At 39.3% G+C, this 27556-nt stretch overlaps 1 protein-coding gene across 3 annotated transcripts; it reads left to right on the top strand.

Annotated features, from left to right (window-relative positions):
* The first annotated feature begins 1758 nt into the window (after positions 1-1758).
* SUV39H2 (SUV39H2 histone lysine methyltransferase) lies at positions 1759-27556 on the top strand. 3 transcript variants are annotated; one of them, XM_046678802.1, is made up of 7 exons: positions 1763-1891; positions 4492-4637; positions 17894-18565; positions 20342-20488; positions 21990-22119; positions 22895-23030; positions 24167-27556. In XM_046678802.1, exons 1-6 carry the CDS (start codon positions 1867-1869, stop codon positions 22999-23001), a joined length of 1227 nt encoding a protein of 408 aa, XP_046534758.1. In that variant the 5' UTR covers positions 1763-1866; the 3' UTR covers positions 23002-23030; positions 24167-27556. The 3 variants fall into 3 exon arrangements, with proteins under 3 accessions (XP_046534759.1, XP_046534758.1, XP_046534757.1); XM_046678801.1 differs by having other exon boundaries at positions 22895-27556; XM_046678803.1 differs by lacking the exon at positions 4492-4637 and having other exon boundaries at positions 1759-1891; positions 22895-27556.

Raw genomic sequence — 27556 nt, 5'->3', positions numbered from 1 at the left:
CATGGGAATTGAGGCAGTCACTTAGGGAGAGGGCAGAAGAGAAATGTCTCAGGGCCAGCTCCTGGGGAACCCCAGCATTTAGGTTGGATAGAGGAGAAGGAGCCAAAAATGGGAGTAAAGAGTGGCTAGTGAGGTTGAAGGAAAACCAAGAAAGAAACAGTTAAGGATGGATGCTGATGCGGTGCTGTTAGGACATACAGGAGGGGCCAAGGGTACGGTTGGGGAGGAGAGGGTGGGAGAAGCTGTGGGAAGGATGCCCTGGGGGGAGGTGAGGCTCTCTCCAAGTCTTAAAGGGTCTGTAGGAGTAATCCTAGCAAAGATGGGGAACAAGTAGGCATTTTCTACGTAGAGAACAGGATTGACCAAAGTCCTGGGGACAGGAAACAGGTAATATTTGAGGAAGTGACCAATTAGAATAGGAGGAAATTATGACCAATGAGGTTGAGAAGTGGGGACAGGAACCACCATATCACAAAGGGGCTTCTATGTGACAGGCTGGATAGGACCTTTATTCCTTATTAGCAAGGTAATAAGATGCTAAGATGCTCATTATAGAAATGGTTAAATATGCAAAACTACAGGTCAAAAAGGAAATCACTCCCCAGAGATTTTATATTTATCTTCCTATAGTACATTTTTTCTTACACAGTTGAAACTGTATATTTCATAGGTTTTTGTTGTTTGTTTTGCTTAACGTATTAAACACCTCCCCAGTACTAAAGGTTTCATAATGTTTAATGGCTATACAGTATTTCATAATTGAATCAAATTAATGTTATTTCCAATATTTCAAATTTATACATGATGTTTTGAAATATTTTTGTAATTTTTTACATAAATTTATTTTAAAAATCCTTAAGCTGTCAAATGGCTTTCTAGCGAAGTTTTCGCAATTTACCCTTCCAAGATTTCTGCTTTGGATTGTTTAGAAGAGTCACCATGGATGCAGTGTGAAGAATGGATGGGGGCGGGGTGAGGTGGAGACCGTGGAGAACTCCTGGAGTTGTCTTGCTGAGAGGACCTGGGCCTCACGCAGCCTTGCCACCAAGGTGTGGCCCCGACCCTGAAACATCGGGCACAGCCTGGAACCTCATCAGAAGTGCAGACCTCGGGTCCCAGCCCAGACCTACCTAATTCAAATGTTCATTTTAACAAGATGCTCAGATGATTTCTATGCCCTTTCCAGTGTGAGACGCACTGATCTAGACCGGTGGTTTCAAACCGTGCTGCACACTAGGATCACCTGGGGAGCTCTAAAATTCCAGTTCTCAGGTCACACCCCTACCAATTAAATCAGTCTCCGCGAGTGGGGCCAAAAAGCACCCTCTCCAGATGATCCCCACGTGCAGCCAGTTTGAGAACTTGGATGCAGGGGAGTAGCGAGAAGGAAACGGGCCAATGGTCAGTTGGGCTCAGGTGGCTGAGGAACAGGCACGGGAGGGAAACATCCCCTGCACAGTACAGCTCCGCTCTCCGTTTTCGACTTTGTACGGCGTACCCCGAGTGCCTGTGTAAAAACTGAAAAGCGCGGGGCGGCCTTCATCCGGACCCCGGAGCTAGGCGCCGGACCAGCCGTGCGAGAGCGGGCGGCCCGCCCCGGCGCGCACCCCGCCTCCCGCCCCGGAGCCCCGCAGCCCCGCAGCCCCGCAGCCCCGCCCCGCTGCCGGCCGCGCGCCGGGAGGCGACGTGGGGCGCAGGCGCGCTCGCAGCCGCGGCTGGGGTCGGCCTCCGGTGACGTCAGGACCCGGCGGCTTCCAGCCGTGAGCCGCGGCCCCCGACTCCGAGTGCCGGCCGGGCAGGGGCGGAGCGTCAGGCCCGCTGAGCTATCCGCTCCGACCGCGCCAGTTTGAATGAAAGCTCCCCAAGATGGCGGCGGCCGAGGCGCGAGGAGGTGAGGGCTGGAGAGAGGCGCCCCTCACCGTGCCCCGCGCCCTAGGCAAACTCCCGAGGCCCGGGAAGCGGGGCCGGGACCCGCGGGCCCGCCAGAGCGCGACGCGGCGACACGCCGCCTCCCGCCCTGCTGACACCCCGGCGCCCACATGGGCGCCGCGGGCCGCCCCCTGCCCCTGGCCCCTGCCCCTGCCCCTTCTCGCGGCTCGGCCCGCCCGCTCCCCGCAGTCTCCTCCTGCGCCCTGCACCCGCGGGGCCCGGCCCGCGCACCCGGCGTCGGGGGCGCCGCTCTCCCGCCCGGCGGAGGTCCCGCGGACTCGGTGGCCCGGCCCCCGCTGCCCGTCGGGCCCGAGGCCCCTCCCCGCATGGCCGCCGTGCGGAGGTATTCGGGTAGCGGGGGGTCGGGCCTGGGGCGCGCGGGTGACTGGACCCCTTTGTGGTCGGGGGCGGGACGTCTGCGGCTGGCGTGGCCGCTCGGCTGAGAAGCCGGTGGGTAAATGCGACCTCAGGATCGGAGGGGAAAGAAAGGGCGCCGAAGGATGAGCGCCAGGAAAGGAAGCAAGTGAGGGTACCCCCGAGGCGGACGCCCTAGGAGGCTACATTCGCATTGGAGGATAGCCTAGAAAGCGGGTGTTTGAGGACGTAGCCTCTGGTTTACGGTAATTTTTATACCCCCGGGAACTTGGGTGTTACTTATGTGGGCGCCAGAGAATTGGGTACTGAACGTGGGTGCGTGTTGGTATCGCGCTGTCCCAAAGACCGGAACCTTCAATGCATTCTAGAATTTTAAAGATGTTTTCCAGCGCTTCTCCTCTCCACGTAGTTTATGAACGCATAATCCTCCAACTTTTCTTCCACGAGGGCTTAGTGTGAACTAGTGTAAGGTTTTTGTGGTGGTAATGAGATGTTTAATCTTACAAATGAATTCTTCTACCTTATTATAGACAATCGGAATTGTTACCAAGGGTTTGCAGTTTTTATGTTCCAGTTTGTCTTATTCTCAAAATTGCATTTCCGTCGAGGGTTGTGTCTTGAATCCTCCTGTTCCTTCAGCTAGATAAAAATGGTGGGAATGGCAGACAAGTACACCTTGGGTAGATACCCCACAGGAGCCTGCTTTGCACGTGATCTGCATAATGAGGGTAAATTTACACAAAACATCCTGAAGTGTTTTCAATGGAAGGGATTTAAGGGGTCTTTTCTGTTCTGCCAGTCTCCTACCCCCAAACCACCACTCCAAAGCAAGCAACCCCTTCCCCCAGATTTTTGAGGGGAAAATATCTTTCACTTCTTGGTCTAGAATTATGAGTCCTTTGTAGGAATGGGGGTGGTGGAAATCGTGCTTCAGGCTTTGTGACAATGAAGTCCGTGTGTGAGTTGGGGAGGGTCAGGAAAGGATATAGTAAGAGCTGCTGTGTTCTTTCTTCCCTGGAAATCACCTCAAAACAGAAGATTATCACAGCTACCTTGGAGAGCTACCACGTAAAGCTTGAGTTTACTGATAGATTTTGTTTGATAACCCCCATTTATTCCACCTCTCAGATTTTTTCAGTGAATCTGAAAACCAGAAAGATGGAAACCTCGCTAAAATCATGTAGCTAGGTGGCCTAGCAAAGGCTGGGGCAGAGGACCCTTAATCTTCTCTCTTGCTTACCATAACACTAGCCATAAAACCAAGTTTATTACCTATTTCTAAACCTCGGTTGGTGTTAACATATTTTATATGCAGTATGGTGGCATACTGTTTACAGAAATTTGAGGGTAAAATCTTCTGCAGCACAATTACTGGCTTCTGTAAGGCTGATTATGAGTGTGGCTGATTTTCTTCAAGCTTGGTGTATAGATCATGTAAAATGAATACTCTGTTTTGTAATTCTTGGCTTTAAAAACAATACAGGAAATAAGGATTAGGAAAATCAATATACTCCATTATTTTATTGTAACTCTTGGGTTTATTCGCCTTGATAGTAACACATTGCAGCATGGGCAAAATCATAAGTGGAGTTAAAATTTCATGCAACATTACAAAGTGAGAAAAGTAGGGCATGTGGTGTACGAATATGTGACTATAGAACTGTATTTCAATTAGATTTCAGTTTTTATTGTGCAACTAAGAGAAAGGGAAAAAGTTACTTTTTAACAAGTTATAAGATTATTTTAAAATATATTTAAGATATATTTCTAACAGTAATAAGTATGTCCTAGAGATCCACAATTATTAAAATAGCAATTATGGTCTAGGTAGAATATAATGGAAAAGTCAAAAGCATTATCTCTGTCGACCTTTGCATCATATTATCTGTAATCTTAAGAAAGCTTACAGACATGAAACATTGTGTAGAAATTAATTGACGTCAGATAACACAGTAGGATAGAGACCCATGAGAAAATCCAAGAAGACCAATTTACCAAAATAGTTCTTCCATGCTTAACTTTTTCTTGAAGACACATAAACAGTTTCTTGTTATATGAATTTTTAGTCCTGTAAAATTGCCAGTTGAAGGGTGGGGCTATAGAGGTCTTAAATTTTTCCTTTTCTTTTTTTTTTGTTTTAATTGAGTAGCTGTTTCATTAGTAAAGAATTCTATTTTCTTATTGTAGCTTGGTGTGTGCCTTGCCTAGTTTCACTTGATACTCTTCAGGAATTATGTAGAAAAGAAAAGCTCACATGTAAATCGATTGGAATCACCAAAAGGAATCTAAACAATTATGAGGTGGAATACTTGTGTGACTACAAGGTAGTAAAGGTAAGGCAAATATCTAGCCCCTTAAAAGAGACTTAATCGAACTCTAATTCAGTATTTCATATTTCTGTAACATAAAAGGAAGCTTAAAAGTAAGCAAAGCTCTTCTTAATGTTTAAAATTCTAAACCATAAAAATTTATATGTCCTATCATCTATATTGCCAAATAACATTGAGAGGATTTTGAAGCATAAACTGTTCTTGTGTTAGAATATTTTAAGGTGTTTATATCGTTCTACGTCCAACTCTTGATTATCTCCATGTGGATTACCAGAGCAAATGTTGTATTTCATTTGTTTCAGATTGGCTTCTCCTGTCATTCATTTTGTTCCTGAATCATATTTCCCCACTATCACCTGAAATGAACCTTAGAAATTAAAACCAATTTTAGTGTTATTGAACCTCCTCAGGAAGCATTGATTTGTGTTTCCTGCCATCACGTCAAACTCCAAGGATTAGTGAGGTTCTGTGGTGTAAGAGAATGGCCTGGAGTTCAGTCATTTCTAGCCTTCATCTAGTACCTTGTGACTTCAGCAAAGTCATTTAACTTCTCTGGGCCTCACTTTATTCCTATTCCTCTTAAAAATGACAAGCGTTGTTCTTCTAAGAAGCTTTTTCACTCTAAACATTACAATATATTTTTGACTACTTCATCGCTCTTTAGCCTACTCCCGCTCCAAGAACTCTGTTTTGGTCATTGATCTGTTAGTTCTTCCAGATAAGTGAATCCAGAATCCTGTTTAATTCTTTCATTTCCTCCTCCTTCATCCTCATATCAATTCAGTCATTAAATTCAGTTCTTCTTTGAAACATCCATCTTCTTTTGGTATCACTGCCTTCCCCGCCTAGTGGGATTTTATGATCAAGCACTTCACCTAAACTCTCAGCAACCTTCAACCCCAAAACGGCCCGATCCTCTGCCATCTGAGTTCCTGAACTCCGGTCTGGCCATTCTAGCTGAGAGTTTCATCTAATCACATATATTGGCTCCATTAAACCTTCTTTCTGTTCTCACCCTGCTCACTTCTCCTTGACAAGCTTTTTATCTTTTGCTTTCTTTTCCCATTCTTGTCAGCAGTTTTCTCAACTTTTATAACTTTTCTAGACTTCATACTCTATCCCTCACCCCCTAGTATTCAGCTGCTGAGCTCTTCTACCTCAGTGGAAAATAGGATCCTTCAAGCGTGAACTCTCACTATTGCTCATTCTTACTTTCAGAGGTATCACCGTTTTTCTTTTTTCCTCTTATCCATCCCCTTTAGGACTTTGCTAAATCTGTGATGTCTTTTTTGTATCAAGTTTTCTTTTTCCACTGATTTATCTCAATCGATAAACCTATTCAGATCTTCCCTAACCTTCAGAAATCTTCTTAGGACCTTACCTCTCCACTCAAGCATTTCCTGTCTTCTCCTCCTACTTCATTTCCCATTAACTTTTTAAAACAGCTTTATTGAGATATAATTCACATACTGTACAATTCACCAAATTAGAGTGTACAAAGCTTTAGGTGTTCTCTCAGACTTGTTCAAAAATTGATTGTGGGGATGGTTACACATTGCCATTACCCCGAAAAGAAACACCACACTGCTTAGCAGTCCCTCCCCAAACCTCCGTGTTCTCCTTTCCCCCCAGCCCTGGGCACCCACTAATCTACTTTCTGTCTCCATAGATTTGCCCATTTGGATATTTCATATAAATGGAATCATACAATTTGTATGTGGTCCTTTGTGCTTGGCTTCTTTCACTCAGCGTAATGTTTCAAGGTTCATGTTGTAGCGTATATCAATACTTCATTCCTTTTTATTGCCAAATATTCTGTTGTATGGATCTGTCACATTTAATTTATCCATTCACCACTTGATGGACATCTGGGTGGTTTCTGTTTGGAGGCTCTTACAAATACTGCTGTTATGAACATTCATGTGCAAGTTTTTGTGTGGACAGATTTTCATTTCTGTTGGATGTATACCTAGGAGTTGAATTGCTAGGTCATATAGTATCTCTATGTTTAACCATTTAATGAACTGCCAAACTGTTTTCCGAAGTGACAGCACCATTTTATATTCCCACTAGCAGTGTATGGGAATTTCATTTTCTCTACATCCTCACCAACACTTATTTTCTGACTTTTTGATTATAGTTGTCCTAATGGGTGTGAAGTGTATCTCACTGTGGTTTTGGTTTGCATTTCTCTGATGGCTAACGATGCTGAGCATCTTTTCTTGTGCTTATTAGCCATTTGTATATCTTCTTTGGAGAAGTGTCTATTCACATCCTTTGCTCATTTTTAAAAATTGGGTCATTTGTCTTTTTATTATTGAGTTGTAATAGTTCTTCATATATTATGCATAGTCCTTTATCAGATATGCAGTTTGCAAAAATTTCCTCCTATGGGTGTCTTTTTTTTTTTTTTTTTGAATATTTTTTTTTTTCCTTTTTTCTGCCCAAAGCCCCCCGGTACATAGTTGTATATTCTTCGTTGTGGGTCCTAGTTGTGGCATGTGGGACGCTGCCTCAGCGTGGCTTGATGAGTAGTGCCATGTCCGCGCCCAGGATTCGAACTAACGAAACACTGGGCCGCCTGCAGCGGAGCGCGCGAACTTAACCACTCGGCCACAGGGCCAGCCCCCTCCTATGGGTGTCTTTTCACTTCTCAATAACTTTTTAACCCACTATATTCTGATTTCTGTCCTGTCAGTCACCTAATTGCCAAATTTGAGGACCTCAAATCTTACTCTACTTCTTTGTAACATCCAACACTGCTGGCTACCCTTTGTTCTTTGAAACTCTCTTGTCTGTGCCGAGACTGCCTAGGTTCAAATTCTGGCTCTACCATTTATTAGTTGTGTTGCCTTCAGCAAATTTTTAGCCTCTCTGTCCTTCAGTTTCTTCACTTAGGAAATATAGTACCCGTCTCATAGGATTGTTATTGGCATTAAATGAGTTGATAGAGGTGAAACGCTTACCACAGAGATTGACATGTTCATACTATAGAAGTGTTTACTGTCATTATTGTTACTCAGCTCTCTTTCCACTCCTCTTTTCTGCCTGTGTATTTTTCTCACTGTTCTTTCTGAATCTCCTTTACTGTCTCTTATCTGTCCTTCCTCTGAAATACAGGTAATCTCTAAGGCTCTGTCCTTGGCCCTTTTCTCACCTTGAAGTTGCTCTGTAGATGACCGCTTTCCCATTGGTTTCTACTTGTATCTGTTTGGCTCATGACTTCCAAATCTTTGTGAGGCATCGACCTCTTTCTGGGCTTTATTTCAAACTGCACACCCTACAGGTACCCAAATTCAAAATAGTCATAACTACACTCATTTTCCTCCCACAAATCTGCATCCTGATCCAGTGTTCCCTATCTAGGTTAACAGAATCATAATACCCCCAGTTACCTAACCTTGTAATTTCATCTTTAATTCTTCTTTCCTTCCTACTCGCTTAATCTAATAGGTCATAAGATTATATTATCTCTGCCTCTCTGTTTGTCTTTTCCTGTTTATTCCTGTTATACTTTCACAGAGAGAGTTACTAAGTAGTGCTTACATTGAAGGAGCTACCAACATTCTTTCTCATACAGAATTCTGAGTATCGTAGTTCAGTTTTGGGTAGCTTTTGCTGTATAGTTTCTCCTTTGTCCTTCTCATCAGTCCTTTGCTTTCTTTCTTTGGAATAAGCAACCTTACTTTGCACACTTATGTCCTCAACACCCCACTTATATCCCCCATTTCTTCTCCTGCCTAGCACAGAGTATTTAATCTATAAGCCAGCATTACTTCAACATACCTGTACCTTTTTTCTCTCCTTTCTCTCACTCTCTCATACTCAGGGCAGGTGAAAGGTCTTATGACCCTTACTTTCTTTGTGTGTTCCCCTCCATTTAGCTTGTAAAAGACACTGTCTCACTACCCTGTTCCTCAAAGCCATTACAGTTGTTTCTAAAACACAGCTCTGATTGCATTAGGGCCTGGCTTTAGACCTTTTAGTGGCTCCTGTTGTCTGCCAGTCTAAGAGAGCATTTGGGCTGAGGTTCTTTATTACCTGGCCACCAGCCACCTTTCCATCTTTACCTCTTGTGAAATATCCTACTTTCTGTCCACATTGGAATACTTGTAAATTCTTTCATTTAGCTAAGATTTACTGAGCACCTGCTATGGGCCAGGCACTCTTCTAAGCATTGGGAACAGAGCTTAAAAATAGACATAGCTCGTATTCTAATTCCTGGAACACATCATGCACCTTTTCGCCCTTTTGCTTTTCTCACCCAGTTCCCTCTTTGGAATACTATTGTTTCCCTTCTCTCCTTGGCAAAATCCACTTGGCCTGCAAAGTTCAGCTGAAAGGTTCCCACCTATTATGGAGCCTTCTTCCCTTCCCCACTGCCAGTACAATTAATTGCTTCATGTTCAGGACTTATAAAGCACTGTTCTTTTCATTATTCTAGAACTTATCACATTTTATAGCTTTGCTTCATACCTTCCCTGCTAAATTGTCAACCAGTGGAGAGCCAGGACTATGTCTTACTGTAGTCTCTAGTACATAATGGGTAATAATGGGTATTAGTTAGTGACTAATGAATTGAACTGAGTTTTGTTTCAGTGATTTCTCCAGTCTTCACAATCACTATTAGACTAAACCTTCATTGCTTCATGCTTAGATTCTAACAGCAATCTCTTGACTAATATCTCCTGTTTCTTCTTTCTGTAGTCTCACTTAATAAACATTTGAGTTTCTTCTGTATGTCAGGTTCTACATTAGGCACTGGGAAAATAAAGATTAATAAGAACTGTCCCTTACCTTATGGAACTCACAGCCTGGTGAGAAAGATTGAGAAGTAAATCATCCATTGCAGTATAGTATAATAAGTGCTATTGCAGACATCATTACAAGATCTGTGGGAAGCACACCTAGGCCTGGTCACAGAAAGCTTTCCAAAAGAGGTGATATCCAGCTGGGGCCTGAAAATATAAGTATTGTAATTCCTTGTGGCTTTGGTACAGAGGATGGAGCGGGAGGGAAAGAATGAGAGGTGAGTGAATGAACTTTCAGCCCTGCTACAGCAATGGTGAGTCACTTGAAAGGTTCTAAAAAGAGTGACACAATCAGATATGTAATTCAGAGAATTTTCTCTCTGCAGTGAGGAAATGGGTTGGCGGGGATGGGAATGACACATGCACAACTTACACACTCTGAAAGGCTGTTGGAATAATCTAGGCAAAAAATGATGGTGCTTGAACCAAAGTATAACAATGGGGGTGAAGAGAAGTAGGCGAAGTTTTTAATTAGCAAGGATGTAAAATTTAAAAGTCTGTGGTTTGGTGCTCAGGGGGTTGGGTGAGGATCTGGCAGTGAGGGAGCCCCATCTAGGAAAACGGGTTTCTGACTTGCAATGGTGTAGATAATAATACTGTTCACCAAGACCCAGGAATATAGCAGGATTAGGACAGGGGGACTAGATTGGGTTTGGAGAAGAAGGTTGAAAACATTTAAGTATGAGATGACCAGTAGATAGTTGGAAATGTGGCTCTAAATCAAGAGTGAGAACTAACTGGAAACATGGCTCTTGAAGTAATTGGCAAAAAGATAGCAACTGAAGCCCTGGGAATGTATACAGTTACCCATTCATTAACTCAGTAGATATTTATTGGCCATCTACCATATCCTGTGCTAGGCACTAGGGATCTCAGCAATGAATGACAGAGAAACTCCAGAAATCATGGTATTTATCTTCTCATGATGATAGAAAAACCTTAAATATAATTGCACAAAGTACTTAATTATAGTTGAGGTAAGTGCTAATGTAGAGAAGGCTCAGACTTATCCTGGAGAGACTAGGCAGGTATCTGTGAGGAACTGATATTTAAATTTGGTGCTAAAGGATGAAAAGATAAATGGGAAAGGGTCTTGAGGCAGAAGAAAGCCTGACTTCTTCAAGGAATAGAAAGTGTGAGTGGAATATGGTCAGCAAGAGGGATTGAAATGAAGCTAGAAGGAGGGACAGACCCAGAAAGTGCCACTCCTTTTAGGTTAAGAAAAGAATGTTGGACTTCTTATGGGCAATAGGGAAATATTTTGTAGTTCTGAGCAGGAGAACGACATGGTGAGATGGATGTGTTGGAGATATTACTCTAGCTCTTGTGCTATGAACGGATGGAAAGTGGTAAGGGGCTATTCCAATAATTCAAGCAAAGAAAATGTGAAAGAAGAACAAAGACTGAGGAATAGCAAGGGGTACTCATGGGAAGAACAGCCAAAGAGACTGAGACAACTGGCAAAAAAAAGTAGGAAGCAGACCAGAAGAGTAAATCATGAAAGCCTGAGGAAAAGAGAATGCAAGCAAGAGAGAGTAGTGCCCAGCAGGTCACAGAAGAACTGTAAGGTCTGCATTGGACTGAGCAGTGGGAGGGTCATGGGTGCCCTTAGAGCGGGAGAGTAGTACCCAGCGGGTCTCATAAGAACTGTAAAGCCTGCATGAGACTGAGCCCTGGGAGGGTCGTGGGTGCCCTTACAGCAGGAGAGCAGTGCCCAGCGGGTCACAGGAGAACTGTAAAGCCTGCATGAGACTGAGCCGTGCGAGGGTCGTGGGTGCGCTTACAGCAGGAGAGCAGTGCCCAGCGGGTCACAGGAGAACTGTAAGGCCTGCATGAGACTGAGCCGTGGGAGGGTCGTGGGTGCCCTTACAGCAGGAGAGCAGTGCCCAGTGGGTCACAGGAGAACTGTAAGGCCTGCATGAGACTGAGCCGTGCGAGGGTCGTGGGTGCCCTTACAGCAGGAGAGCAGTGCCCAGCGGGTCACAGGAGAACTGCCAGGCCTGCATGAGACTGAGCCGTGGGAGGGTCGTGGGTGCCCTTACAGCAGGAGAGTAGTGCCCAGCGGGTCACAGGAGAACTGCAAGGCCTGCATGAGACTGAGCCGTGCGAGGGTCGTGGGTGCCCTTACAGCAGGAGAGCAGTGCCCAGTGGGTCACAGGAGAACTGTAAGGCCTGCATGAGACTGAGCCGTGCGAGGGTCATGGGTGCCCTTACAGCAGGAGAGCAGTGCCCAGCAGGTCACAGGAGAACTGCCAGGCCTGCATGAGACTGAGCCATGCGAGGGTCGTGGGTGCCCTTACAGCAGGTTCTGTGGCATGGAGAGAAGAAGCCAAAATAGAATGAAGTAAAGAATAAATCAGAAGTAAGAAAGTAGAGTCAAGTAGCTTGCACAACTACTTCAAGAATTTTAGCTTTGAAGAAAGGGGAAAAGATGTGTAGGCTGTAAGGGTCCTTATAGTTTTACATTTTTTAGAATAATATATGCATGTGGTTTAAAAAATTGAATGTTATAAAAGGCTTTATACTGAAAAGAAATCTTCCACCCTGTTATCTTGGTCTCCAGTCTCTCAACTTTTATTAATATATCATATCGTTTAGAGATTCCTTACATATTTATATCTCTAAGGAGGTTTAGTTTAATTTGCTTTTTAAAAATGAGCGAGGTTTCAATGCTAGCGAGAACCAGTAGAGAGGGAGAGCTGGAAGAGGAGGGGTAATTGATGGAGGAAGTCTCCCTCTTCTGTTGCATCTGCCTCCACCTTCTTCTCTACTTAATGTCCATGGATGAGTGGAATTTGTTCCTGGAGATTTCTGTTTTCTCTCTACATTAGGAACAGAGGTCCTGTATTACTGAAAAAAATGGGGGAGCTAGTGGGATAGAGGCCTTGAGCAGGTGGAGGAGGTCTGAAATAGCCAACTTGGGAAATGGAAAGAATACTAACTGGGGAACAGCAGGGTTCATGTCAGGGTCCAGTTGAACTTAAAGGTCCTATACTATAGTAGTTAATCGCAGTGCTCTGTGATTTTTCTGCACCATGTTCTTGCCATGTCACTCCTTCCTACAGAAAAATTTCTGACAAAAACATGGGTACTCTCTATTAACATGCTTAGCTCATTAGTGAAGAACTAGAATCCCCAGGCATACTGGTGGGGCTTCTCCCTTAGTAAGCACATATTAAGAAAGAACTATTACCCAAAACTTTGACTTCTTACAGTATCCAGGTAATTCTGTCTCTCTAGAACCACCACTATACTACATGCTACATACTAACAGAATATTCCACATCTAACCATGGATTAATATTCGTAAAAGAATGATTGCATTTAGAGTGGTTTGTTAAGAACTGGAATAAGAATAGGGATCATTAGACTAAAACCCAAATTTTAGAGATCAAGAAAGCTCCAAGAAAGGACTTTCCCAAGGACGTGTTGCTCATTTGTGTTGCTCTTGGACCTCTACCCCAGGTCTCACGGTTCCTACTCTCTGTCAGTTACTGAAGTGAAAATCATTAGCTTTCCAAAGACCATAATAGTTCTCAAACTGTGCTGCCACAGAACACTGGTGTTTTCGTGATCAGATGCAGGCTGTTGTTATCACTAACACTGAATATGATGATTATTTCAAAACCTGCAGGAAAAAATTAGCTAGTGGGAAGATAGATTTTTGTTGTTGTTGTTTTCCTCCCGTATAGATATTTTAAAAGTTTTTGTGCTTACTACCATTTATTGGCTATAGACAGCAGATAGAACAAATACTGAAAAACCACGAATTACTATCTCCAGGTTAAGTGTATCAGCTGGTATTTCTTTTAAGGACTCATATACAGTCATGCGCTGCATAATGACATTTCAGTCAACGCCAGACCACATGCATGACGGTGTTAGTACTGGATAGCCTAGGTGTGTAGTAGGCTGTACATCGGGGCTTGTGTAAGTACACTCTGTGACGTTTACACAATGACAAAATTGCCTAAGGACACTTTTCTCAGAACATATCCCTGTCGTTAAGCAACGCATGAATGTGGTTACTAGTGATTTTCATATTGCACACATGTTGGTAAACATATTTTTTGTTATAAATTCAGAAACATGTAATTAAAGCCTAAGATATGGTAGGCAATTGTGCTTGGTTCTGGGGCTGCAAAGAATAAGATTCCATCCCTTCCCACAAATCTCTTATAGTTTAGATTGGAAAGGGGAATACGGTGGGGTTGGCAATGATCAGTCCTCTTTGGGCAAGAGAGGTAGGAAAGACTTGTCAGAAGAGATGACACTTGAGCTGAATTTTAAAGATGAGTTGGTTTTTCTACACATAAAAGATGAAACTGAAATAAATAAGTGTTCATTAGGTAAATGAAAGAGGCCATTTTAATTAGAGAGAACTTTGGGAGCAAAGCAGCAGGAAGGTATGAAAAGGCCTGGCAGCTCAAGTACCAGCGCAGGTCATTGTAGCTAGAGGGTGGTGTGTGAATGGGGCCATACTGGAGGATTGAGCTAGAGAGGCAGCACGGTCCCAATCAAGAATGATCTTTGTTGTAAGGAGGTTTGAACTTAATTCTGTAGGCAATCGGGGAGCCATTCATAGTTTTAAGCAAGAACATAACAAAATGACTGGTACGGTGGATAATTTTTTTATATGGAAACTCTACACTTTAACAAAGAAGGATAGTTTGGAGAGTTGTCAGTCTCAAGGCGGAGAAACCAGTTGGGAGATTAATGTAATAATCCAGGCAAGAATCGAAAGCCTGAAGTAACTAGAGCTATGATAATAGAGATGGACAGGACTAAGCATCTAAAGAAACTTGATGAGGAATTGAGGAGAAGAAAGAATTAAGGCTGATCTTCTGGTTTGCAACCTGTGTGACTACGTAGACAGGGTAAGATTCCTCTTGATGGGGAGAATACAGAAGGAATCCATTTAAAATGGAAGGAGAGTGGGGAGTTCCATGTGGATAGGTTAATTTAAGAACTCGGACATCCAGTCTGCTCTTGGATATGTGGGGTTGCAATAAAATTTTGGGAGTCATCAGCATGTAATTAAAACCATTGGAGTGATGAGGTTGCCCAGAGAGGCATTTAGAGCAGGAATTCCTAACCTGGAATCCAAATATCCTGAAATTACCCAAAATATTACATATGTGACTTTTGTTAGGGAAAGGTCCAGAGCTTACTTCAGATTCTCGAAAGGATCATAAACAGTTCTTTAGTGTGGAAAGGGGCCACGGACAGAGCCCTGAGTATCTGGTTGTTTTGAAGTGAAGGGCAGGGATAGCAGTCTCAGTGAAGAAGGCAGAAGAGGAACAAGGGAGAATCAAGATATCAATGCGTAAGTCAGAAGAGCCCTTGGCTTGGCAATTAGAAGATTGGTAAAATTGTTCCTAATCAACAAGGTGGAATTAAATGTAATGAAGCTTCCCACAGAAACACCATGGTTTCCAAGAATCGTAAAAACCATTGGCCTACAGAAGTTCAGAGCCCTCAGTCCGGTGTTCAAGGCTGTCTAAAATTTGCTCTTGCCTTGCCATAACGGTTTTATCTTTCACTTCAATGTTCTAAACTTTAAAGCTAGCCAAATCCATCTCTTCACTGTTGTCTGGATACTTCGTGCAAATCTTAGCTCCAAGCTTTTGCTGGTGTTTTTCATCCTGGCTGCCCTGTTCCCTACCCAGCAAGTCCTAGCAGTCTTTCACGGTGTAGTTTGTTCTCCTTCCTCTGTGACCTGTTCTGATTGTCGGACCTCTGTTGATTTCCCTCTTTATATTCCAGTTGTATTGATTGTCTTCTTTGTTTTGGCATTTAAAATTGTGCTACCTTGCATTGCTACTTATTTTACATATTATTGCCTTCTTTTCCCAATAAGATTTTACTCCTAAAGCCTAGTATTGCCTTCCATTTCATCATACCTCCTAATGACCGAAAACTTTCATATACTTATTGTAGATACGAAAATATTTGAATTTAACCCAAGCCAAACATAGTGGGGGAAAATGTCTTTAAGAAAAACTTCATATGATGCATTCCAAATTATACAGGAGTGATTTTATTGGATCATTTTTATGACTGTGCTCCATTTCTATAGGTAATCAAGAGTTGACTGCATATCAGAATAAGATACTGATTTATAATATATGAGGCTTATGAAATTTTTGGCTTTTATTTGGAATTTTAGGATATTGAATTAATTGAATTTGTTTCTTAAGTCAAACTGATTTTTCTGTATAAAATTATCTTATTTTTCAAACTGGAAATATCTTTTTTGGATTTTAATAGTAAAGTATGCTTATAAAATAAAGTCTACAAAGTAGTAGAAATAAAATATTACTAATATTTCTATACTATGTGCTAAAAGCATTCATGTTTCATAAATATCTTTACCATCCATAAATTAAGTGGGTACCAATGTGATTAACATACAAAACTTAGTCACTAAAAATGCAAGTGACTTATCATTAAACAATACAATACGCTATTTTGGAAGCAAACCAGTAGCACAGTGTTTTAGTTTTGCTAAATGATAATTTAGTTTAATTATCTGACTTGAAGCCGTGTTCCTGTTTCTCTCATTGTTTGCTGGCAACTTTGGCATAACCCAGGGCTTTGGTAGGAAAAACTGTAGCAGAAAAAAAAAGAGGACCCAGGGTTCATTGCTTTATTCTGGAATCAGAAAAATTAAAAACTTTTATAATTAAGAGCAGTAGATATGTTAGATACTGTCAAGTGGATTTCATTATTGTTGAGTAGATACCTAACAACCGTCCCAAATTGTAGGAGTTACCTGACAGGAGGAAGAAATCCATGTTACATCTTAGGGAGTCAATTTGACTAATATTTAAATATATGTCTAGGCCTTTTTTCCTGGAATCACAATCTATATCTCCATGGAAGTACAGTTTTTGTGCATGTCCTCACACCATAATTTAACCACATAGTTTTAACAGAGAAAACGTATTTTGACCATTTTCATAAAGAAGCAAAGTTCTTTTAATTCACAAGCATTCCTGCTTATTGAGTGGAATATCGTGAAACACTGAGATGAAGACACTGGGGAGAAGATAAGCTTCTCACTTAGCTGAGTGACTTGCTCCTGCAGAGCTGCGTCGGTGCTCCTCAGCCCAATTGGAGCCTCAGCAGCATGGCTAATACCACATTACCGAGACCTTCCAGGGCGTCTGGTACTAATACATTATGGATAGTAAAACAGCCAGCATGGGCATCCTTACTTTATCATAAAATCTTTATTAAGAATTTGACGGGAAAGCAAATGTATCCCAATTAAATTTTTATTAATATCTGTGAATCAAAATAACTAAAAACTACAGAATGCAGTTTAATCACTTTCAGAAGGCATTTTACCCTAGGGCACGTCGATGTATTAGTCACCCCACAGGACAAAGAAAAAACTGAGAGACTTTATTGCAGAATTTTTTTGTTATACACACTTGACTACCTTTTTTAAGGGGAACATGGCATTGCCTGACTTTAAGGGAAGAAAACATAGTCAAGTCACTGGGGTAGGAGGGCAGGACTCCGGGCACCGTGGGGGCCAACAGCAGTCTGAGGGGCAAAGCAAAATATTTGACCTTTGGTGGCTTGAGTGCCTGCTCCCTAATCCAATCACAGGTGAATCTAACTAAGGGAAGAGTTCTCTGGGATTGTGCTGTCCAATAGAAATATACTACAAGCTACATATGTGTAATTTTAAATTTTCTAGTAACCACATTAAACAAAAAGAAAGGTGAAATTGCTTTCAATAATATGTTTAATCCAATAAATCCAAAATTTTATTTCAATTTGTAGTCAACATTTTTAAAAGTTAAACAATATTTTACATTTGTTTTTTGTGCTGTCTTTGAAATTCAGTGTGCATTACACGTAAAGCATATCTCAATTCAGAACAGCCACATTTCAGGTGCTCCATAGATACACACGGCTAGGAATGACTGTATGCGACAGTGTGTCTCTGGAACATCTAGGGGATGTGTGCCATGACACTGAGAAATAGAACCTCCTCATATCCAGCATAAAATATTAAATTACAGACTTTAGAGGATGCATACATTTTTGCTGGCCAAGTAAACCACTAATCTAGATCCTAAATTGTTCGGGGACTACCTATTTCCATGATCAAGAAATACTTTTTTGTTTAACATAATCACTGTTTGGTAAAATATTCATGAATTTCAGTACTTTTATCTTTCTCTAGGTGCAACTCTTTTGCCTATGGTCAAATATATTATGCCACATCTAAATTCTATATATATTTTATGTAATATAAAGAAAAATCATGTTTTTTTAGGATTTGAACTTCTTCTGCTAGAAATCTGTGACTATATATTCTGAACTTTATTAAGAAAAATGATAATGGATACCTTACTCCTTAAGATAGTAAATTATTTTAAATAATTGAGACTGTCATAATCTGATTTGCATTTTCTTTTATATTTTAAGGATATGGAATATTATCTTGTAAAATGGAAAGGATGGCCAGATTCTACAAATACTTGGGAACCTTTGCAAAATCTCAAGTGCCCATTACTACTTCAGCAATTCCTTAATGACAAGCGTAATTATTTATCTCAGGTAAAGAAAGGCAGAGCAATAACTCTAAAAGACAATAACAAAGCTTTGAAACCTACCATTGCTGAATACATTGTAAAGAAGGCTAAACAAAGGATAGCTCTGCAGAGATGGCAAGATGAACTCAACAGAAAAAAGAATCATAAAGGAATGATTTTTGTTGAAAATACTGTTGACTTAGAGGGCCCACCTTCAGACTTCTACTACGTTAATGAATACAAACCAGCTCCTGGAATCAGCTTAGTAAATGAAGCTACATTTGGTTGTTCGTGCACAGATTGCTTCTTTGAGAAATGTTGTCCTGCTGAAGCTGGAGTTCTTTTGGCTTATAATAAAAACCGACAAATTAAAATCCCACCTGGTACCCCCATTTATGAATGCAACTCAAGGTGTCAATGTGGACCTGATTGTCCCAATAGGATTGTACAAAAAGGCACACAGTATTCACTTTGCATCTTTCGAACTAGCAATGGCTGTGGCTGGGGTGTAAAAACCCTTGTGAAGATTAAAAGAATGAGTTTTGTCATGGAATATGTTGGAGAGGTATGTTCAATTTATCGCATAGCAAATAATGTGCATGGAAGGTTTACGCTTTTGAAAAGTTACCTTTTTACCTCAGTAACAAATATGTGGTATTATGATTTTGATATTATCATTTGGAAATAAGTGGATATTTCTAGTTTGAGAAGAAGGGTTCACTGGCATAGTTAGAAATATGAACTTGAATATGAGCAAAAAATATATAGAATGACAAATGAAATGGATACAGTCATCTTTCAACAAACACCCATTCATGGTCATTGAAACTGGCATTTGTAAATTTTAAAATATGACAACTATTTTTACACAAAAGTCTAAACAGAAAATCAGATCTAAACACATGCTGACTTTGAAACTTTTAAATTGTAATTTACTTCATCCATTTTACCAAATATGGTTAAGTATAGTTGGCAAAATTCAACTTTTGTATGAATGTGAAGGATATTGTAGAGTAGACCAATGCTATATGAGCAAGTATTGTAAAATATACATAAAAGCATTCATTGCATCCACAAGAAAATCCAAACTCTGTATCTGCAAGTCGGCTACAAAGACTATTCTCTAAATCACCAAATACTAAGCAAATTTATTTTTAGACATATAACGTATATATACAAAAAATAATATTAACCATGTGCCACATACTCTTCTAAGCACCTTATGTATTAACTTATTAACTCATTAATTCTCTGAACAACTCTGTGAGGTAGTAGCATTATCTCCATTATTATAGATGAAGAAACTGAGGCCCAGAGAAATGAAGCAACTTGCCCAAGGTCACACAGTAGTAGTAAAGAAGAGCCAGGATTCAAAACTAAGGCTCCAAAATCAGTGCACTTCACCACTGTACCACACTTCCTCAACCTGGGTTCAGCTGTGACTACAAAAATATGAGTGTGACTGCATATCTGGGGTTGTCAAATCTGACATTTTAAAAGTTGTTTGGAGTTGGATAACCTATATTTATGTATATTGTATAGAAATCTGAGATTAAATTGGATCCTTATTTTGATCCTTACAGTTTTAGACAATGGCAGATTATTATAAATCACTATTCAGAATACTAGATCTTCTATAATCAAAGTATTCTCTCTTTTGGCTTAATGAGTGCAGCAGCTAAATTTGGTTGACACCACGAATCACTTTAGACATTTTTGGTTTCCTAAGCTGAGCAGGTGGTAAAGCTGTGTGCTTAAGAGCAGAACTGTAGATGATGGTTTTGAGCTACAGAATTTCATGGAAACAACCTCTTCTACAAAACAGAACTTTCCACACAGTTGACTGCAAATTTAACATAGCTTCTCTCCTGTATTTGGAACAAACCTCCATTTATAACTGCACACAGATTAGTTATAGGAAAAATAGGCCTTTAGAGCATATACAGTATACTTGTCATTAGTCCTTTACATTGTGTTATGTCCTGCAGAGAGCTGTAGTTGTCTAGCTTTTTGAACATCTCAATAAATTAGAATGAAAGGTAGTACACTGTTTCAACTTGTTAATTGTTGGCTTGTCCTAATTCCTATTTAAACAGTCATAATTTTTTTGCACCATCGTTTCTCCTCCCTTTGTTTTCCCACCTCTTTCCACCGAACTCTTCTAAAGTAGTTTGTATGAATGTTTGTTTTGATGACACTTTAATTTCTTTCTTTTTACACATTTGTAGGCGTTAATATATCAATTAACTTATGGATGAGTTTCTTCAGTTCAGCAATAGCTACGTATAAATAAACTACACCCTATACTATGTATAAATATACTATAGTTTTTTCTTTTTAGGTAATCACAAGTGAAGAAGCTGAAAGACGGGGGCAGTTATATGACAACAAAGGAATCACATATCTCTTTGATCTGGACTATGAATCTGATGAATTCACAGTGGATGCAGCTCGATATGGAAATGTGTCTCATTTTGTGAATCACAGTGTAAGAAATACTTAAAGTATAGACAGCACTAATTTAGTGCTGATTTAATGATTTTCCATTGTTGAATTCCATTCCATTATTCCATTGAGGAATAATTCTTTTTAAACTACGTACCCTTTTAATATTTCCGAAGTATTTTAATACAAGGGCCTCTTCTGTTAAGTCATGGTATTATTGCTGTGTTAGGAAAATTCATCAAGATGCCTACCAAATACCGTGCATGTTGCAGGAGTCTTTACATATGTGACTTCATTTAAAGTTTCCAACTACTTTATAAGATAGGTATTATCCTCATATAGAGAAGGAAATTGACAAGCAGAGGAATCAGGAGGTAAAATGTTTAAGAATCACACACAACTATATAGGTTTCTTACAGAAGTTAACACAGCTTAAGTTTAGGATATACAGCTAAGGATGGCTGTTGTTTCTTAAAATGTAAACTTGTTAGCATTTTTATAAAATTTAAGAATTTGTAGAGTATTGAAGTATTTAGGACTGTTTTTCTAAACTATAAATTGGTATTCTTAATTCATGTTTGAAAAGAGCTTAGAATACAACTGGAACCTTAACTCCAGAATCTTATACTTTATAAAAACTATTTTCAAAAATATAAGGAGGTTAGTAGTTAATCGGGCACCTACTAAGTGCCAGGTGGATAACACAGTATTAGGCTCACGAAAGTGACGTTATCTCCATTTTATAGATTACAAGGAAAATGGGTCTCGGAGAGTAAGTTATATAGCTAACCATATAAGGGAGTAGACCGTGTTAAACTTCTGATGGATTTTATACCAAGAAACTGGTTTATGATTAGTAGTGAAATCTTAGAGACCTTCTGACTCCCTTGTTAGTTTTCTGATTTACTTAAACTTGTACTTTAAATTTTTTCTTATATATAATAAATTTTTTCTTAAATAATAAATTTAAGATACTGTATTCAAGGACAAATTAAACACTTATTTGATTTCTTAGTATGACTCACTGGATCTTTTTTCTTGCTTATTCCAGAATTGGGTGTAGAGTTCTCAAAATATCCAACAATTCCAAACAAATTTTAAGGAATGAAACCTCATGCAATATGAAATTTCAGTTCTACAGTGCTCATTTGATTTTTTTAATACAGTTACTCTAGTTCTTTAAATATGCCTTACTGAAATATTTACAGGTGAAATGATAGTATCTGGGATTGGCAGTGAAATCCTCCAGAAAAATTAAAAAGTTAGGACTAGGTGAAACAACATTAGCAAAAATGTTAATTGTTGGGAGCTGCACATGTAGATTATGTTATTTTCTCTAGTTTTATGTATGTCTGAAATTTTCTATAAGTGAAAACCCTATTTTTAAAAATGTGCATTCCTCAAAGACTTCTAAACAATAAGCAACTTAATTTCCAGTAGAACTTAAAAAACTAATACTCTGGGAAATTGAAGATTTTATATGGCATGTAGAAGAGCTCATTCATGTCATTTTTACTTAAATGGGTTCTGATGTTCCTTTTTAGTGTGACCCAAATCTTCAGGTGTTCAATGTTTTCATTGATAACCTCGATACTCGTCTTCCCCGAATAGCATTATTTTCCACGAGAACCATAAATGCCGGAGAAGAGCTCACTTTTGATTATCAGATGAAAGGTATGGTTTTCAAGTACAATTTCATTGGTGGTTTCAGTATGAAGAATCTAATCAGTAGGAAAAGACCTTTGATCATCTGAACCAAACTGATATTAAAACTGAAAAAATGAGGCCATAAGAGTTTGTCTTTTTACTCAAGGTCACAAAGCTAATCTGACAGAGCTAAAACTAGAATCCATGCCTGCCTGACCTTGGGCTGAGTAATGCTCTCGCTTCTCTTATCACGTTGCCACCTGCTTTTTCACAACTTACATTATGGAAGCTTGTTAATTGTACTACAACATCTTTTCTCAATACTATTTGTATTTAAAAAATTGTAAACCTACATTATGAATATTTACTAAGGGATGTATATTCAAAAGATTAAAAGTATGATTTAAATCACATATGGATTTATTGCATTCCTACTTGAATTTGGATTTTAAAAAGAACGTTTAATTCCATTTGCTTTACTGTGACAGTATAAGTGTTTTCTTTCCTTTGTTTTTCTAAGTATGATGCCCTTTGCATATTGTTACTACTTGACCTCAATTTATGGCTCTTAAGTAATGTATGAAAAGAATGATTGTATATTGAATTTTCCCAGTAAGTTTTATTCCATTCTTGTAAATATGGGCTAATAACATACACTTTCCCTCTTACTAGCCAACAACATCCTTTCACAACAATTCATAATGATTTGTCTCTGAATATTCACATTTATTTAAAACTGATAGAAAATTTGAAACTCATTCTGAATTGTCTTAACCCTCTTTCTCTTTTCTTATGTATTCAGGTTCTGGAGATATATCTTCAGATTCTGTTGACCACAGCCCAGCCAAAAAGAGGGTCAGAACTGTGTGCAAATGTGGAGCTGTGACTTGCAGAGGTTACCTCAACTGAATTTTCAGGAAATAGAGCTGATGATAATTGTAGTTTTCTTTTTTTCTAATATTAATATTTAAAAAATAAGTATTTGGGACTCTTTTCATACTATCAAGATTATACACTACGTTAATTTAAATTCATGTTTCAAACTATGGGCCACATGTATTAGTGATGCTTCTGAAGAGAGTAATAGAGTCACAAAGACTAATGTGAAACATACATATTTACTGGTTAGATACCAAACCTGAAAGGAAAACCATTTACAGATCAGCATATACATACTAAAGAAGTCTATGTGAATAGAGAAATGCCTCCTTCAGAGTTTGTGTTAAACTGATAATGTAACAGTTGCTAAGACCCAACATTCAACTTGCCATACACCTTGAATTTAGAGAGAGTTAATTCAATTTGGGCAAATATACAAGTTCTATTTTTTTTACTGCCATTCCTGTGTACCTACTTACTACTCACTGTACTTGTATTTGAGATAAATAGGTGATACTGAATTATACTCTATTTTCTACTTCTTTCATTAAAACATTGGGATCTTGATACAGAAATTTAAAGTCTAAAATTAAATATTAAAAAAATTAATTACAGCTTGATTTCATATTTTGAAGCAATCTAGACCATTATGATGAATGTATGTCTGAACCAGTAATTCTTAAAGATTTTTTAATTCCATAGAAGGAAAATCTCCAAAATGCTCTAAAAGTTTAGAATATGCTTCTCTGAAACGGTGGGGAGGTGGGACCAGGACGGTTTTCTGGAGTGCCGGGCAGGGGAAATGAAGCATCATAAGGGCCCCTCGCGAATATGAATTAGAGCCACACAGTGCCTCTGGTCTGAACAGTGAGACAAGACACCCCTGAGAGCAGCTGTACCTAATGATAAGTTTTCACACAGTACACTAACATAACAGCTTCTGAATTTCAGGCAGTTTTAACATTTCCTTTCCATCAAATTAAATTATTTTTGTATTTCCTGCAGGCTCTTCTTAAAAAGTAATCTGTATTTTGAATGGATACTTATTTTATACATGAATTTTTTTAAATGTGATAAAGCTAAACTTGGCTTGGCCAAAATATGTGCCTAAATTTATGAAACCATTTATTACTTGAACTATGAAGACTGAAATGGAATATATTCATTGTTTTTTTTTCTTTTTTATCCTGTATAGTAAAACCTCAATTGGGAAAAACTGTTTTCATCTCTTTCTGATTCTGGGATTTCTAATTATGGTGTCCAACGTGAAGGTAAATGAAGCAAGTAAATGTACCTTTCAGTATGCTGAATTAACGTCTACCTACGCTCAGTGCCCCAGGCTTTAATGACCAACAATAAGTGTGGGTAAACTTGAACTGACTTCAAGAATGCAGCACTTCAGATATCTTCTTAATCTTTAACCTCTCTTTTTTTGGAAGAAGCTACACTTTATAATTCATTATATTGCTACCATGTGACTTTCCTGTTTTATAGGGTAAATTGTTTACATGTTTGAGCCTCAGAGTATATCTGCTAATTGAAATTTGCAGGTGTCAAGGAAAAATACATTTTTTAGTCCATTTCTTATGTTTTGTTTATGGAAAAAATACATTGTGTGGTAAGAAAGTGTCACAGATTTACAGGTTGCTCCGGTGGCCAAGATTATTTTGCATAATTTTTTCACAGGTTTAAAGATGTAATGTCAACATTCTTTTTATAAAAAAATCAGTGTTTTACCGTCTAGTAATTTGATCTTTTCTACTTTTTGTGTTAAAATATGTAAACTGGAGGGCAAAGGGAAACTGGCTGTTTTCAGTAAACTTTATCCTTATTAATAGAAATTTAAAGGGCCTTTGAGATTTTAATTACCCATGTTACCTTTATGTTATTAAAAAGCTGAACTTAAACAGTAAAATAATAGAAACTATGTAAATGAAGCTGTTAGGAGCTTTAACCATTTTAAGTCAACATTTAGCTGCTTTAAATTAGTTTCCTAAGTTGCCAGAATTTGTTCTCTCAATATAAAGCAAATATTCAAAGATAATATTTAGATCAAGTTTAACCTGTAAATTAATCCACTGTACAAGCTATGTTAACACCATTGTCTTCAGTATCTACATGAGAGTATTGTGATACACAATTGGTAATCTCAGGGTTTTCTCCCTATATATGCAAAATCTAGACTGCACTTATTTTTCTTATAGTTCAACAGTTTTTCTTTAGCAAAATAAATGTAATTTGGCATTTGACTTTCTATTTATCATGACTTAGCTTTATTTCTGAATATTTTACTGTTATCTCCAGTAAGGCTACAAAAGGAGCGGAAAAATACTGATGTATTCCTGACTACCTGCTATTGAGCTTAACCAAAGGTTTATTACCATTCCTTTAAAGGTTACTTTCGTTTTAAGAGAGTTATCATTGTCATGGGTTGTGTATTTGAATATTAAAGTAGAATTTTACACTTAACATAATGTGGAATGGATACTTCTAAAATGTTTTAGCATTATTAGGGACTTAAACATATTGTGCTAAGTACTGCCTGGAAGTGCAAAGGAATTTAAGAAGTAGAGCTAACACTCTGTGGGCCAGTCTTAGGCCCTTTATATGCACTCATGTGCTTCTCATAAATCGACGAGGTGGGTGCTGTCAAAGTCACTATAGGACACTGAAGGAAACAAGTTTAGACTGGCTAGGTAACGATAGCAGGCCAGAGATCACCCAGCTCAGAGGCAGTAAACTGAATCTGACTATTTTTAACGTATTTAACCAGCTTTAGGCAGACTTTTTAAAAAATCAGTTTCTACTGTTAGTTTAAACAAACTTCGAAGTCTTGGATTCCTCTCTAAGGGAAATGTGGCTAGCCACTGGGTTTCTTCTGTGATATATCTTGGTATTTTGAAACATTTTGTTTTTCATTTTTCCTTTTACACTTTACAGTTCTTACAGTGGCTACTTTATTTTTACTTCAATTAATCCTACCTGTTTTTATGCTCTTTCTGAGAGGCATTTTTGCATAGTGATTAAGAGCGTGGACTCTGGGGCCTGAATTACCTATGTTTGAGTTCTGACTTCGCCCCTTACTAGCTCTGTGAACTAACCTCTCTGTGCCTTAGCCTCCTTATCTGCAAATGGGGATAATCTATCTATCTACCTCAGAGGGTGGTTGTGAGGATTAAAGGAGGTAATATACAGTGTGTAAAAGAATTAAGCATTGTCACAGAGTAAGCACCATATATAAGCATTTGCTATAGTTATTCTGTACTATAAACCTGTACATTAAAATCTTTGGTGATCACTAGAAGTTTTTTGATCAGTGTCTTCTAGTGCTGTTAGCCCTTAAATTTCTTCAGCCAGCATTTACTATGCCAGACTCACATAATAAATCAATGAAAATGTGGCAGTATGTAATATTAAATTGATGGTGTGATTATAAAATGCCAAGAATATATTCAGAAGAATGTTTACAGGCATGTTTTGAACACCTACCTTGGATCATAAGCTGTACTATTAAGATGAAATCTTAAATGTCAGTGAACATATACGAATGTATATAGTTACATTTATTACATGATTTATGATAATGAAGTGTAACATTTAGAGCTATAAATAAAAAATGAAGTCTCTTGGTTTCTGTAATAGGCCTATTGTAGTTGTTATTAGATATCAACCCATGGTTTGCAGTCCCTGCTGGTTCTCTCCAGTGATTTCATATTCACTTTGAATTTAGGTGGTAGTCCTCATAGGGGAGATGGGAAAATGAAATGTATATAACTGGAATCCTGCCCCTCTCACACTGAGTGGGTAGAGGTGTGTCATCAAAAGCTCAGAGCAGCAGCTGAGCTAGAAAAAAGGGGTGAGGGTTCACTTAAAACTCCTTGTGTTCGGCCTTCTGTTCCTTTGCCCCCCAGGTACCTGACTAAGCTCAGAGCACTCTCTCTTGGTGTACATAGTGTACATGGTAATAAAACTTAGTGCTGAGTAATTTAGGGCAGACACTTACCTTAAACTGTGACTCAACATATTCCTCAAAGGCCAATCAAAGGGGAACTGACCAGCCCTCCCCTCCGCCCTCTCCCTCAAGAACCGTGTCAGCTCCGCCCCCTCATCCCTCCTCTTGTGCCAGTTTCTTAGCTGAAACTTGAAGTCTGGGTGTCACTGTCCAGTTTTTCTCCCATGTAAATGGACGAGGGCTACTTGTCCTCCTCCCAACATTTGGGGATAGAACATTGCCTTCTGGGGGGATGAGAGGGCTGGCTTCCTGGGTCCTCTTGGCATTGGTTCCTCTGAGCACCCACTTTATTTTCCTCTCCCACTGACTCTAAGTCTTGTAACTCTAATTAGTTTTGTGGATCCAATACTTACTTTTGGTCCAGTTACCATACAGCGTGGTGGTAATGCATATCATTATTAGTTTGATTGATCCCAAAATGTGTTTTAGAGACGCCACCTAAACTTGTTTTAAGTGAAATCTCTGCTTTTGCTTCCTCAACCTCTGAATGTCAGCATACCAAAGTGTTGATGAATATTTAACTTTATTACGTCCACATGTAACTATAAGGAAGTTGAAGGACTCACAGAACAC

Source organism: Equus quagga, chromosome 12, assembly GCF_021613505.1.
Source record: "Equus quagga isolate Etosha38 chromosome 12, UCLA_HA_Equagga_1.0, whole genome shotgun sequence".
Classification (NCBI taxonomy): Eukaryota; Metazoa; Chordata; class Mammalia; order Perissodactyla; family Equidae; genus Equus; species Equus quagga.
This window is presented reverse-complemented; position numbering and strand designations above follow the sequence as displayed.

Bases quoted from the DNA above. Each gene is read 5' to 3' on its own strand.
- SUV39H2 (XM_046678802.1), top strand. From the start codon at position 1,867: ATGGCGGCGGCCGAGGCGCGAGGAG. The intron at 4,638-17,893 runs GTAAGGCAAATA...TTATATTTTAAG, and splicing joins GTGACTACAAGGTAGTAAAG to GATATGGAATATTATCTTGT. The intron at 18,566-20,341 runs GTATGTTCAATT...TTTTCTTTTTAG, and splicing joins TCATGGAATATGTTGGAGAG to GTAATCACAAGTGAAGAAGC.